The following is a 15272-nucleotide window of genomic DNA, read 5'->3' as shown; positions in this document are numbered from 1 at the left end:
GATTGTCCTCATTTCTTTTAATTTGTTTTTCTTTTATCCTCTCTGGTTCATTTATTTCTACCATTCTATCTTCTAATTCACTAATCCTATCTTCTGCCTCTGTTATTCTACTATTTGTTGCCTCCAGAGTGTTTTTAATTTCACTTATTGCATTATTCATTATATATTGACTCTTTTTTATTTCTTCTAAGTCCTTGTTAAACCTTTCTTGCATCTTCTCAATCCTTGCCTCCAGGCTATTTATCTGTGATTCCATTTTAATTTCAAGATTTTGGATCAATTTCACTATCATTATTCGGAATTCTTTATCAGGTAGATTCCCTATCTCTTCCTCTTTGGTTTGGTTTGGTGGGCATTTATCCTGTTCCTTTATCTGCTGGCTATTCCTCTGTCTCTTCATCTTGTTTAAATTGCTGAGTTTGGGGTGTCCTTTCTGTATTCTGGCAGTTTGTGGAGTTCTCTTTATTGTGGCGTTTCCTCGCTGTGTGTGGGTTTGTACAGGTGGCTTGTCAAGGTTTCCTGGTTAGGGAAGCTTGTGTCGATGTTCTGGTGGATGGAGCTGTATTTCTTCTCTCTGGAGTGTAATGAAATGTCCAGTAATGAGTTATGAGATGTCTATGGTTTTGGGGTGACTTTGGGCAGCCTGTATCTTGAAGCTCAGGGCTGTGTTCCTTTGTTGCTGGAGAATTTGCTTGGTATGTCTTGTCCTGGAACTTGTTGGCCCTTGTGTGGTGCTTGGTTTCAGTGTCGGTATGGAGGCGTTTGATGAGCTCCTGTCAATTAATGTTCCTTGGAGTCAGGAGTTCCCTGGAATCAGGGTTTGGACTTAAGCCTCCTACTTCCAGTTATCGGTCTTATTTTTACAGTAGTTTCAAAACTTCTCCTTCTATACAGCACCATTGATAAAACATCTGCGTTAAAGATGAAAAGTTTCTCTACTGTGAGGGTCACTCAGAGAGGTTCACAGCGTTACATGGAGAAGAGAATTGGGAGGAGGGAGTTAGAGGTGATCCAAATGAGATGAGGTGGAATCAATAGTGGAGAGAGTGGACTAGCCAGTAGTCACTTCCTTATGTGCACTCCACAACTGGACCACTCAGAGATGTTCACGGAGTTATACAGAGAAGAGAAGGAGGAGGCAGGAGACAGAGGTGGCCAGAAGGATAAAAGGGGGAAATGAAAAGGAGGGAGACAGATCCAGCCAGTAATCAGTTCCCTAAGTGTTTTCCACCATCTGGAACACACAGAAATTCACAGAGTTGTGTAGAGTAGAGAGAGGTTAGGGAGGAGATACAGGCGACCTGGTGGAGAAAACAGAGAGTCCAAAAGGAGAGAGAGCAGTCAAGCCAGTAATCTCGTACCCTAGTGAAAAAGGGTCCTGAAGATTGGGTTTTTAAAGGTACAAAATTGGTAACAAATACATAAAAGCAAAAATTAAAAATCTAGAGTAGAGTTTGGAATTTCAAAAATGCGATGTTAATGAAAAGAAGAAGGAAAAGAAAGAGAGAAAAAACGAACAAAGAAAAACAAACAAGGTTGCGAAAATTATAAAGAAACTACAGGTACAAAATTGATAACTAATACCAAAAAGCAAAAATTAAAAATCTAGAGTGAGTTTGGAATTTCAAAAATACAATGTTAAAAAAAAAAAAAAAGAAGAAGAAGAAGAAAAATAAAGAGAGAAAACAAACCAACAAAAACAATGTCGCAAAAATTATAAAGAAAATACAGGTACAAAATTGATATCAAATACCAAAAAGCATAAATTAAAAATCTTGAGTAGAGTTTGGAATTGCAGATATATGATGTTATACAAAAGAAGAAGAGAAAGAAACAGAGGAAAAAAAAAGTCACAGAAATTATGAAAAAAAACTATAGGTACAAAATTGATAACATATACCAAAAGGCTAAAATTAAAAATCTACAGTAGAGTTTGGAATTTCAAAAATACAATGTTAAAGAAAAGAAGAAAAAGAAAAAAAAAAACAAAAACCAAAACAAAACACGGTCAAAAAATTATAAAATATATATATGAAGTTTGCTGAAGAAGAAAAAAAAAATAGGGTTTTTTTTTTTCCTTGCAAAGTAATAGTTATAAAAGTGAAAATTAAAGGACAATAGAGGACTTAAATTTTTTTTTTAATTAAAAAAAAAAAGAAAGATTGATCGTAAAAATAGTAAAAATATATCTAGGTCTTTCTCTGGTTTTGTTGTGAGTATTGTGGGTTCAGTTCATTTTTGGCTAGTTCCTTGGTCTGACTTATATTTCTCAAGATATATAGGCCCCTTCCTATGCAGTCTGTAGTAACCACAGGGTTTAATCTATGGCCTGTAGCTTCCAAGGCGTTTCCCTCTGTTATAGCTTCTTCTGTTTGCTGGTCTCTTCAGTGTCTGGTTCCTGCCCTGACACAAAGGGGACGGTGGAGGACACTATTTTTTTTTATTTTATTTAGGCTCACTTGTTCAGCCGCGCTGTGGGGAGGGAAGGAGGGATGCTGCAAACAGATAACACTGGCGTGCGCTCGCAGTGCCTCAGCCACACTGGGTCTGCCCCCGCTCGTGGTGCGTGTAGCCTCCCTGCCCACACTGCTCGGGCTCTAGGTTGTTCCGTCGGGAACAATCAGAGGCCGGCCCTGGGCTGAGCTCCCAGGTCCAAGCCGCTCAGGTTCAGGCACTCGGGTAGTCCCCAGAGGCGCAGACTCGGTTGGGCCTGCGTTTTGTGCTCTTCCCAGATCCGAGCAGCTCAGGTGATGTGTTTGGCGGGCGCCAATGCTGCGACTTATCGCCTCCCTGCCACTCGGTTATCTGGGTGTAAAACTGGCGCACCTTCTCAGGCAGATGTTGACCGTCCAGTCCCCCAAGACGTTTTAGTTAGCTAAGAAGCCTACTTACAGTTTTATAGATAGCGTCTCTCTTGGGCTGCGATTGCCCCCTTAGGGCTCTGGCTGCCTGTCACCGGAGGGGGAAGGTCTGCAACCGGCTATCTCTGTTCAGTCCTTTGTTCTGTGCGCGGGCCTGGCGGTGTCTTAGGTTAGGGCTGGCTTTTCGCGTGGTAGATATCCCACAGTCTGGTTTGCTAGCCCAAATTATTTCGCTCAGATAGTGCTCAGGACATTCGGGCGATTCTTACTCTAAGGGACACAGCCCGCGCCGCGCTTCCCTGCCCAGCCCCCGCTTGCTAATGCCGTGTGCAGGTGTCTGCGCTGCTTCTCCGCTGGGGGAGTTACCGTAGGGCTCACAATCTGCGATTTTTAATTGTTTATTTATTTTTTTTCTCCCTTTTATGTTGCCCTCTGTGCTTCCAAAGCTCGGCACAGATTCGGCGGTGAGAAGGTTTCCTGGTGTTTGGAAACTTCTCTCTTTTTAAGACTCCCTTCCCGGGACGGAACTCCGTCCCTCCCTCTTTTGTCTCTTTTTTGTCTTTTATATTTTTTCCTACCTCCTTTCGAAGAGTTGGGTTGCTTTTCTGGGTGCCTGATGTCCTCTGCCGGCATTCAGAAGTTGTTTTGTGGAATTTACTCGATGTTTAAATGCTCTTTTGATGAATTTGTGGGGGAGAAAGTGTTCTCCCCATCCTACTCCTCCGCCTTCTTGGCTCCTCCCCCTACCAACCAATTTTATAACCTCAAGCAAATATCTTAGTCTTTGTGGTTGTCAGTTACCTTTTTTTTTTTTTTTTTTCGGTTGTCAGCTACCTTAGGGAATTAATCTTGGTCAGTTTTTCTCAATCACTGGTTAGTGGATTTTTAAAGCATTTTTACAGCCTCTTTCCCCCGTTACTCAGCCTTCTTTCTTTTCCTTTTTATCCTTTCTTTTCTTGTTCACTTCTGAGGTCCCTGGTGTGGAATTTGATAGTTTACCATACAGCATTATAGCTTGGGCTAGGAAACACTGGAGACCTAAGATTCCTTTCAGAGTTAACATGTTGTGCTTTACATTCTAAAATGGAAGTCCTGCTACTGCTTGTTATGGGCTCTGAATTATGCATCCTATACAGTTATTTCAGTATTTCTAACAAAAATCACTTTTAATGTAACAATTATTATGTTAGGAGCAGAAAGTTAACACTCTTACACTCTTGTATTTGTAGATGATCCAGAATTATTAGAAGAGTCTGCCCAGGCAGTAGGAGCAGAAGGAATTGTGATTTCCAGATCCACAAGCCCAACCTTCAGCAAACAAATAGACCAAGTTAGCTGGTCTGGGAGTAATTTCGGGGGACAGTGTCTTACTGGTAAAATTCTGACTGCAACACCTATGTTTAGGTCATCAGAGGACTGTGCTTCTACTTCTTCCACTTTCAAAACAGAAAAGAAATGTGAAACAGTTTTGCCGCTCACTGATAAATATGAGTCCTCATCTCTGATAGTAGATACATCATTTGGAGCATGCCCTCAATCAGAAACCATTGTTCCATCTACAAACGTTGATGCTACTAATCTGAATTCAGAAGATCCAGCAATTCAGTTGTCTGTAGTAAGTGAAGAAGCTGAACCTTCTCCTTCAACTACAGCTTCTGAAACAGAAGCAGAGGATGAATCTATCTATTTTACACCTGAACTTTATGATCCTGTAGAGACAAATGAAGAAAAGAATGAACTAGTTGGAACTGAGAGAGACAGTAGATTGACTAATAGTTCAAATTGCATTTTAACTGAAGATCTTTTTGAAATTAAAACTACGAAAGGAGTGGATTCAGTCAGAGAAATGAAAGCCGAGGACTGCACAGACACAAAGTTGAAAAGACTCATGCCTATTAAAGAAAATAAAGTTGACCTTGGTAGTAATGTAAAAACAACTCATAAATGAATTGGAACTGGGAAAATACTCAGGAAATGGATATAAAGAACTTTAAACTGTCTCCTTCCAAAAATAAAGATGTGTTCCTGGTGTTAGGTAATAATACTTAACTGTCAAGCTATAAAAACATACCATCATGCATATATTCAGCTGTATTGTAAATTGGATAAGTAGCATGGTCTTTGGGGTTTATTTTTAGTTTGAGATATATTTTTCGCTTTAATCCAAAGACTATATTATGTTTAAAAATACAAGTTTTACTACTCTCAAGTTTTAATAAATTGATTCTTAAAAAATATTTTCCTCCAAGAAGTCTTCCTCTGCTAAATGCTATAGTGAATTAATCAATTTGGAAGATACGTAGTTTCCTAATGCACTTTAAATTTCACATGAATATTTGTTTTTGTAGTCCTCTTCATCCATTTGTTTTCATACTGATATGTAAAAATTAATAGCAATCTAATCCAGTCATGCATGGATCATGTTTCTCTAGAATTTACCTCAGATCAGTCTGAGATTTTTTTTTTAGAAGTCACAGTCTTCTTGAAAAGTATATTCCTATATTAAACTTCCTACTTCTAAGTAGTTAAGAATTAAGAAGAAAACTACATGCATTTCTAATTGAAATTATTTTTTGTTCATTAAACCTAAATCAAGCATGTTTTAAACAAATTTATATAAAATCATAAGATGCCAAATTAAGGACTCCAGATTTTCAATTCTGATTGTTCAGCTTCATCACCATTGTGGAAAAAAGTGATCTTTTCTAGCTGAAAGGTTTCAATTATGCAGCCAAGATAGGAAACTTCAAATATAAATTTAATAAGTAAACCCAAACATGTAACAGTAGCTGAAAAATGTTCTGTGATATCTCAGTAAGCCTTTCTGTAAATTTTGACTCTGTATTTTTATGAATGAAGCTGTACTTCTGATTAAAAATGGTTATAAAAGCTCTTCTTTGACATCATTCCAAAAATACATTCACTGATCTTTTCCAAGAAACATCTGTTATTCAGTAGACATTTAGGCTTCTTGTGAGTGATTTGAATTGAAATTTTATGAGTTGTTCAAGTTGTGGATGTGTTTCATTATTTTCAAGTCAAAATTCTCTGAAGTCAGGTATCTTTTTATTTGGGACGATTTATTATATATGAATATATTTACTTTCAGTTCAATGGCATTTAGGTTGAATACAGCTTAATTGTTTCAATAGCATTGGATGTTACAACTCTAAGCATAATTCAAAGAAATTTAAATGGATAATTTACCAGTTAAAGACTGTATCTATAGATTGGGATATATTCAGTCCCATCTAGTATTAGATCTTTTTCTTAGGTGATCAGTAAAAAGTTTCAAACACTGGATTAGAAGGTAATTTCTAAATTGTTTTGAAAGGGTGAAATCATTTGTCCTCTTTGGCATAGTTTTTAATCCACAGATAAAGGGTAGTGTGATAATAGGAAAAGTACCAGGTGGAAGGCAAGAGACTTGGACTCTGTTCTCGGCTCTGCCACTAAAATTTGCTAAGTCATGCCTTTTGGGGAATTAGTTTCATCTGTGAAATGTGTAGTTTGATACTATAAAATCATGCAAATCCCTTTCAACCTTGAAAATCCATAATTTAAAGGAGTATGTGTTGATATTTTATTCTGAATCGATTTTTATTTGCTTTTGTTGCAAAATGCTTAAAGCAAACCGTTTGTATAAAAATAACATGGATAATTGTATGAATATGTGCATAATAACTTAGGAAAATATTTTAACATTGCTGCAATTAAAATATTCCTGAATGCTTAAAATTGTCTTTAGAAGAATTGGTAAACTACTGGAGAAGAACCAAGTACAGTATTTTTTAGTCATATCTTGCTGCTGCTGCTGCTAAGTCACTTCAGTTGTGTCCGACTCTGTGCGACCCTATAGACAGCAGCCCACCAGGCTCCCCCGTCCCTGGGATTCTCCAGGCAAGAACACTGGAGTGGGTTGCCATTTTCTTCTCCAGTGCATGAGAGTGAAAAGTGAAAGCGAAGCTGCTCAGTCGTGTCCGACCCTCAGCGACCCCATGGACTGCAGCCCACCAGGCTCCTCCATCCATGGGATTTTCCAGGCAAGAGTACTGGAGTGGAGTGCCATTGCCTTCTCCGAGTCATATCTTGGTACAGTATTTTTTAGTCATATCATATCTTATCAAAGGAAAGAAAGTGAAGGTGTTAGTCACTCAGTCGTGTCTGACTCTTTGTGACCCCATGGCCTGTGGCCCACCAGACTCCTCTGCCCATGGAATTCTCCAGGCAAAAACACTGGAGTGGGTAGCCATTCCCTTTAGGGAACCTTCCCAACCCAGGGATCAAACCCAGGTTACCTGCATTGCAGGCGGATTCTTTACCATCTGAGCCACCAGTGTTCTTATCCAACTCAATCTCAAATACCATCCCTTTCCCTAGATATAATTTATTCTCGCCAAAATCTAATTTTCTCCAAGGCTAAAAATTTCAGTTACTGAGAATGTACATAGAGATGTGGCACAACCTTATAGTAATCCCAAGTGGTGTTTCAAAAATTTTGTACAATGATTCCATGGTTGAAACAGGTATATAGTTTCCTCAGATCACAGCTTTGACCAAGATGGTTTTGCAAGAAGTAAAGTACTAGGCCTTTATAAAGAGTAGAAGTAGAACATTTTCATTAGTGATAAAATACTTTTTAAAGAGATGTTTTAGAAGATTCAAGTTAAAACATATAAAAGCATTTAAAAGAGTATCTGACTTACAGCAAATCCTCAGTTATTACTTGGTAAATCAATCATATATGTGGAGCACATTCTTGCTTTATATGGAGTCTTCCCTAATGATGATAGATAGATTAGATAGATGCTGCTAAGTCACTTCAGTGTGTCCAACTCTGTGTGACCCCATAGACAGCAGCCTACCAGGCTCACCCGTTCTGGGGTTCTCCAGGCAAGAACACTGGAGTGGGTTGCCATTTCCTTCTCCAATGAAGAAGGCAAACCCTGCTAAAAAATACTGTGCAGTTCTGTAGTGCTTTTCATCTTGAAGTACCTTGCTGCTGCTGCTGCTACTGCTGCTAAGTCGCTTCAGTTGTGTCCGACTCTGTGCGACCCCAGAGACGGCAGCCCACCAGGCTCCCCCGTCCCTGGGATTCTCCAGGCAAGAACACTGGAGTGGGTTGCCATTTCCTTCTCCAGTGCATGAAAGTGAAAAGTGAAAGTGAAGTCGCTCAGTCGTGTCCAACTCCTAACGACCCCATGGACTGCAGCCCACCAGGCTCCTCCGTCCATGGGATTTTCCAGGCAAGAGTACTGGAGTGGGGTGCCATTGCCTTCTCCAGATTAGATAGATAGATGGGTGATAAACTGACAATAAAGAATCATTGTATGGTGGTTCAGTTCTGTCGCTCATTTGTATCCAACTCTCTTTGCAACCCCAAGGACTGCAGCATGCAGGCCTCCCTATCCATCACCAACTCAAGTTCATCAAGTCGGTGATGCCATCCAACCGTCTCATCCTCTGTCGTTCCTTTCTCTTCCTGCCTTCAATCTTTCCCAGCATCAGGGTCTTTTCCAGTGAATCAGTTCTTCGCATCAGGTGGCCAAAATATTGGCCACCAATGAATATTCAGGACTGATTTCCTTTAGGATTGACTGGTTGGATCTTGCACTCCAAGGGACTCTCAAGAGTCTTCTCCAGTACCACAGTTCAAAAGCATCAATTCTTCAGTACTCAGCTTTCTTATGGTCCAACTCTCACAACCATACATAACTACCGGAAAAACCATAGCTTTGACTAGATGGATTTTTATATAGTAATAAGGGGAAGTCATTTGGCTGGTTTATTTTTTAAGGCTTTGAGATATTTAAGACAGAAGTCTTTTCATCATGTTATTTGCCTTACCCATTCAATGCAAATTAAATAATTAATAATTTATTTAAGAACTAAAAATACATAGAGCATACAGGCCACGAATCAGCAAAATGACCAGTTGGAGAAAGGCCTTGATTCATGGAAGAGAGGTACATTGTAAACAGCAGATGTTTTATGACTTTAAATATTTACATGACTCATTAAAAAAAAAAGTTGCTCAGTTATGTCCTACTCTTCACAATCCCATGGATTGTAGCATACCAGGCTCCTCTGTCCATGGGATTTTCCAGTCAAGGGTACTGGAGTGGGTTGCCATTTCCTCTCCAGAGGATCTTCCCGACCCAGGGATCAAACCCAGGTTTCCCACATTACAGGCAGACGCTTTACCATCTGAGCCACCAGGGAAGCCTGAATAATTGTGTTAGAAATTAATGATAATTCTTTATACTACTCAGTTCAGTTCAGTTCAGTCACTCAGTCGTGTCCTACTCTTTGCGACCCCATGAATCGCAGCACGCCAGGCCTCCCTGTCCATCACCAACTCCTGGAGTTCACCCAGACTCATGTCCATTGAGTCAGTGATGCCATCCAGCCATCTCATCCTCCGTCATCCCCTTCTCCTCCTGCCCCCAATTCCTCCCAGCATCAGAGTCTTTTCCAATGAGTCAACTCTTTGCACAAGGTGGCCAAAGTACTGGAGTTTCAGCTTTAGCATCATTCCTTCCAAAGAAATCCCAGGGCTGATCTCCTTCAGAATGGACTGGTTGGATCTCCTTGCAGTCCAAGGGACTCTCAAAGAGTCTTCTCCAGCACCACAGTTCAAAGGCATCAATTCTTCGGTGCTCAGCCTTCACAGTCCAACTCTCACATCCATACACAGGAAAAACTATAGCCTTGACTAGACGAACCTTTGTTGGCAAAGTAATGTCTCTGCTTTTGAATATGCTATCTAGGTTGGTCATAACTTTCCTCCCAAGGAGTAAGCGTCTTTTAATTTCATGGCTGCAATCACCATCTGCAGTGATTTTGGAGTCCCCAAAAATAAAGTCTGACACTGTTTCCACTGTTTCCCCATCTATTTCCCATAAAGTGATGGGACCAGATGCCATGATCTTCGTTCTCTGAATGTTGAGCTTTAAGCCAACTTTTTCACTCTCCACTTTCACTTTCATCAAGAAGCTTTTGAGTTCCTCTTCACTTTCTGCCATAAGGGTGGTGTCATCTGTGCATTTAATTATTACATGGTTTTTAGTTTGATACTGTTTCCAAGTTCACGTAAGACTTTGTGCTTTATTCTTTCTTGTCTTCTTTCTATTTAAGGCATTAATTTTTTGAAGGCTTTTCCATGTTATGTCTCTACAGTATGACCTTGTGCTATGTTCATATAGTTAAACATATTCAAGCTACTCAATTCTTTGGAATTGCTTATAAAACTTCATGAAATCAAAATGCCTATTGTAAAATCACTTGAAAGATTGGTTATTGTCATTTAATCTCTGATGACATTTTTTTGGATAGTTGCTTACTACACAGCTCTTGCTCGTGATCTTTTTAGCCTCAGATTTACCAGCGTGCTGTACAAGATTTTAGTTTAATCTTTACGAATTTCCATAGACAAATGCAGTCAATTTTTTGTAAATAGAAAGGCAGTATTAAAACAACTTTTTCATTATAAAAAATAAATTTAAGACCACATCAGACAGTGAATGTCTAAGAAAGCTAAAACTAATATAAAGTAACTATGTAGCAATTAAACATAAAGACATCACTTCAGGAAATGGAAATTTAAATAGATGACCTAGGCTTATGATTTTCTAGCCTTAAATGATTTTCATGTCTACTGAAAAAAAAGCATTTTGTTTCTTAAGGTTTCATTTGATAGACCATTAGCTGCCTGGCTTCCTGTACTCTACAATGGGGCCTTGTTATAATATCCATGTGATCTGAGCCAGTGGATCACCTTATTGGTGAAACCATCTTATAATGAAGTGCTTTCAGTAACTGAACTCCTGGACAAGATCCAAAACAACCCATCTTATACCAAATTCCATTCTGTAATAAACAAGTTTCAACATATTGCAAGGAAAACAAAAATTATATGAAACTTACTATTCCCATAAATGGAACCTTTGAAAATCTAACAGTAAATTCTGATTGAAAGGAATATTTGTTAACAAGGCACAAAGAGGTAGATATTTTAGTACACTTTAAAGTTTTATTTTTTTATTCTGGTCTTTTAAAAGCAACTTTTATGATTTTGACTCTCTTGTGCTTGTCCCAAAAATGTCATCACTTTACATTAAATTATTTTATGTCAGTATTTACAAAGCTAAATTTAAAATGTTTCCCCTGTCTCCTTGCTATTACAAACCACTAATAGTACAAGTGGCATGTCATTTATGTAAACTAAGTTAGATGCCATCGTCTTTTATATATGATACATATATAGTTGAAAAGATTTAGAGCTATATTAAATACTGATTGTTATTATTTGGGATCACGTATTGTCTTGGTACATTTTCCCTTTTTTTCAGACTTTTCAGACTTTCCCTTTTTTTCAGTGTTATGACATTCCTATTTAAATACTAACTATTCTTTCAAACATTGATCTCTTTTATTGTATCTGTTGTAAATGGACCCAAGTAATCCACCTTGCCACTCAGGATTTTATTGCTTGTGAAGTTGAATTATTACCTAAAGCAGAAAGCAGTAGGAAATATAAAAAAATACTTGGTGCCATCCTTAGTATGTGCTGCGCTGTGCTCAGTCTATCAGTCAGGTCCGACTCTGCGACCCCATGGACTGTAGCCCACCAGGCCCCTCTGTCCATGGGGTTTCTCCAGGCAAGAATACTGGAGTGAATTGCTATGCTCTTCTCCAGGGGATCTTCCCAACCCAGTTATCAAACCCAGGTCTCCCACATTACAGGCGGTTTCTTTACCATCTGAGCCACCAAGGAAGCCCCATCCTTAGTATGGGCTTACCTAAATTACAATAAGGTAGATTGATGTATTAATATTCCAGTATTAATGATGTATTAATATTTCAGTCTTTAAAGTTGATAGGCAATATACATGGGTGTTACCATTAGACATGGAAACATATATTCCAGTTTCATCTGCTGACTTACTTTGAACAAGTTATCTACCTTCTCTAACTTCTGTATTTTCACCTTTAAATGTTAATAATTTCATAAAAAATATAGATCAAACATTATGAGTATCAGATACATAAAAGCTTTTTTAAAATATTAGACAAGGAGAAAGGTAACAGAATTTGGAATCAAAAGTATGAATTTGAGTTTTGGCCTTACTGAGTGGCCTTGGTCATATAATTTTAACTCATTGAACCTCAGCTTTATTTTCTGGGAGTGAAAAAAGTGAGTAATATCTACCTAAGAAAAGTATCGTGATTAAATGAGATGATACGCAGTATGTGAAAGTACTTTATAAATTGTGATTAAATGATATGCAATATGTGAAAGTACTTTATAAATTTTGAACCACTGTCCAAGTAGTAGTTGTTAGGAAACTTCGACAATGGTATAACTGTTGCCTCAGTATCCTGAGATTGCACTTTCAAAAGGACTAATAAACCTGTTAGAATTTGGTCCAAGTGCTGAAAGGCACAATTGAGCTTCGTTAAAGATTGTATGTGGTTATTCTTTCACTAGCAAGACTTAAGTATTGTGAAAATGTATTTTCCATTTTTTCCATTGCATTTTTATATCTCAAGATATATGCATGTTTCAGTGGGAAAAAAAAAAAAGTCATCAGTAGAACACTGAAGTCTGTAAGTTGCACTGGAGACATTCTGTGTAAGATCCATAGGGCAGGGAGCTCTGTTGGGGGCAGGAGCTGGTCTATGTTTACTGCTAAACTCCCAACATTATATTTACTGACTAATTGGTACACTCTATTAATCGTGTATTTCTATTAGGACTTTATATATGCTACTTGGCTCTCATAAATGCTCATTTCATTTGACTAATTTCTAGACTCTTGTGACCCTTCTCTTTCCAAATTTGTTATTCTCATTGCCCTGACAGCATTAAATCCTTCATACTTCTTCTAATCCTTTAGTTGTGGGCCAGAGATTGTCTTTTCTCTTTCTTTTTTCCAAAGTGTGTGGTTTTACCAATTTTAACCTACAAAGAATGTTGGATCTTTGTACATTCTGTTTGAGATGTCCATAAACAGCACTGTCCTTCACAATTGGATTCTAAAATAGGAATTGAATTTCATGTTAACTAATTGATTAGCCCAAGTGACAGCTATCTTGTAAACCTTTTAAGCTCATTGTCACCCTGGGACAAAGTTAGTTTTTCCTGCCTTTGTCCCAGTGTAATATTTATTGTATGGTATTGCAGTTGTTGAGAAGTCTGTCTCTCTGGCCCATTGCGACCCCTGAGGATCCAGACACTTTTCATCCTACCTGGCATTTAATCATTCATCTACTTACTCCCCTAACACATTTTGAGACCCTACTTTGTATTAAGAGCTATGCTAATACTCTGGAGATACCAATATTAAGTATGATAAGGATATATCCGCTAGGGATTCACAATCTAATTGACATGTAAGTAAACACTCGTGCTACCATGTGATAAGAGCGGTGGCACAGGCAAAGCAGTGTTTGTTGAGTATATGCATACTGTAATGTACAGTTATGATTATAGAGGATCTGTAAGTTAACAGCATAATCTGTAACACAGGAAACATCTTGACAGATTTTTAAAAATATCTTAATGGAAAAATGCTTACAATTTTAAAATATATTCTCGAGGAATTGCAGAATATGCTTCATTTCCTGAAGTTCCCATATTCAGATCTCTTAACCTCTCTACTCTGGATTATGGAATGTTAACTTACCCAAAGGGAAAAAAGCAAGAACATAACCAATGCATCTGTAGTGCCTTGGAGTATAGCAAGTAGTTCAGAACTGTTAGCTCATTTGGTTCTCAGAATTCCCTGCCAAAGTCAGCAAAACGGTGGTGTTATCCTTCTTCTTATAAATGAGGAAAATAAAACATTGCAATGAGACCACAATCAAGGTCATGGTGTACCTTTCCATTCTTGTTGTATTTCTGTGCTTTTGTATAAATTTTAATCCACCTTTGTTTTCCAGACCCTATGATAGGTGTAGTCTTGGAATTCTGAAAGCAAGGCTCACAATTTTATTTACTTTCCAGAATGTTTTTACAGTATTTTTATAATATTAAATGAAGATGCATTAACATTAAGGAGTATTAGCTTTTTGAATACAGAAACCATCCTGGAGCATAGTATACTGCTTGACACATAGTAGGTGCCTAGTAAATATCTTTTAATGAAAAGAAGGGGAAAAAATGAAATCTTAAAACAACTCAAAAAGCTGAGCATTACCTAAGGTAACATAGCTAACTAATGACTTTGGAGTCAGAACTAGAGCCAAAGTGTCATAACTCTCTATTCCAGTTTCCTAACATCTTTCCAGCATATCTAATACCAAAACCTCAGCTTCTGACTTCCACTCCGTGATTTCACCTCCATTTCATCTCCTCACTTCCACTGACTAAGCCCTACTCCAGCCCTCTCCTACACCTACTTCCTCAGTCATCTCCTAGCTTATCAGCCTCCTTCCGTCTTTCCTTCCTTGCTTCCAAGTTTGGACTTCAGTCAGTCACCGGGACTATTCTCCCGCCAGCGTCCTGAACTTCTGTCCACCTTTGTAATTCTATTCCAGTCCTGCAAAATCCCCAAACCTAGTTTAATATCAGTTTGTCTTTGCTGTTACTGCACTGGAAAGTTGAGCACGGCTGAAATTTGTGTAGAATAGTGTGGATTGGTGCCACTACAGAGTTATGGCTTCCAGCCTTGATTAGATTCTCAGCACTGCTTTTCAGCTCATGTATTTTCCCAGACTATTAATAGTTCCGCTCTCCCCTTATCCACCAATAACTGGACTAAACTGACATGTTGCTTCTTTTCTCAGCCCAGTTCCCTTTCCCAGTTATGTGCTTTCTCTGGAAAATCATATTCTATTTTGAACTATGCGCTAAATGATTCCTGACGCGTCATCCAGCTGACTGCTCCACATCTTGGATATCCCATAGCATCTCAGACTCAATTTGTATAAAACAATTCTTTTCTGAGACCTGCTCTTCCTGTTTCAACTGGCAGCCCCACCATCCATCTAGTTCTCCAAATATTAAACTACTAATATCAAGTCATCCAAATTGTTGAGTTGAGCAAAGTTGATCACTTTCCATCTTCACAGTGATTGCATTAATTCAGATCCTCAGAGTATCTTTTCTAGAACAGCATTAATAGTTCTTCCACCAGTTCCACTGGTCCTTCTCCAGAAGTCCTCCCCCTTTCTGCTTTGTTGCCATTTAGCTAGTCTAAAAAGCAAATCATTTCACTCACCTGTTTAAAATCCTTTTATATACAAGATCAGGTCAAAACTCTACATGAAGACATACCAGATTTTTTTTTCATTCTATTGAAGTACAGTTGATTTACAATGTCATGCTAGTCTCAGGTGTACAGCATAGTGATTCAGCCATATTTTTTTCCTTATAGATTATTACAAAATACTGAGTACAGTTCCCTG

The 15272-nt window shown here is 38.3% G+C and overlaps 1 protein-coding gene across 10 annotated transcripts in view; it reads left to right on the top strand.

Annotated features, from left to right (window-relative positions):
* BRIP1 (BRCA1 interacting helicase 1) overlaps nucleotides 1–6599 on the top strand; it is a 190514-nt gene extending 183915 nt beyond the window's left edge. For all 10 annotated transcript variants that reach the window (XM_025281165.3, XM_044939611.2, XM_044939612.2 and 7 more), the window contains one exon: nucleotides 4091–6599. In XM_025281165.3, coding sequence (XP_025136950.1) covers nucleotides 4091–4809 — 719 coding nt within the window. In that variant the 3' untranslated portion in view covers nucleotides 4810–6599. The remainder of the gene's footprint in view (nucleotides 1–4090) is intronic.
* Nucleotides 6600–15272: the final 8673 nt, after the last annotated feature.

Source organism: Bubalus bubalis, chromosome 3 (genome assembly GCF_019923935.1).
Source record: "Bubalus bubalis isolate 160015118507 breed Murrah chromosome 3, NDDB_SH_1, whole genome shotgun sequence".
Lineage (NCBI taxonomy): Eukaryota > Metazoa > Chordata > Mammalia > Artiodactyla > Bovidae > Bubalus > Bubalus bubalis.
The sequence above is the reverse complement of the archived record's forward strand: the minus strand, read 5'-3'. Positions and strand labels throughout refer to the sequence as shown.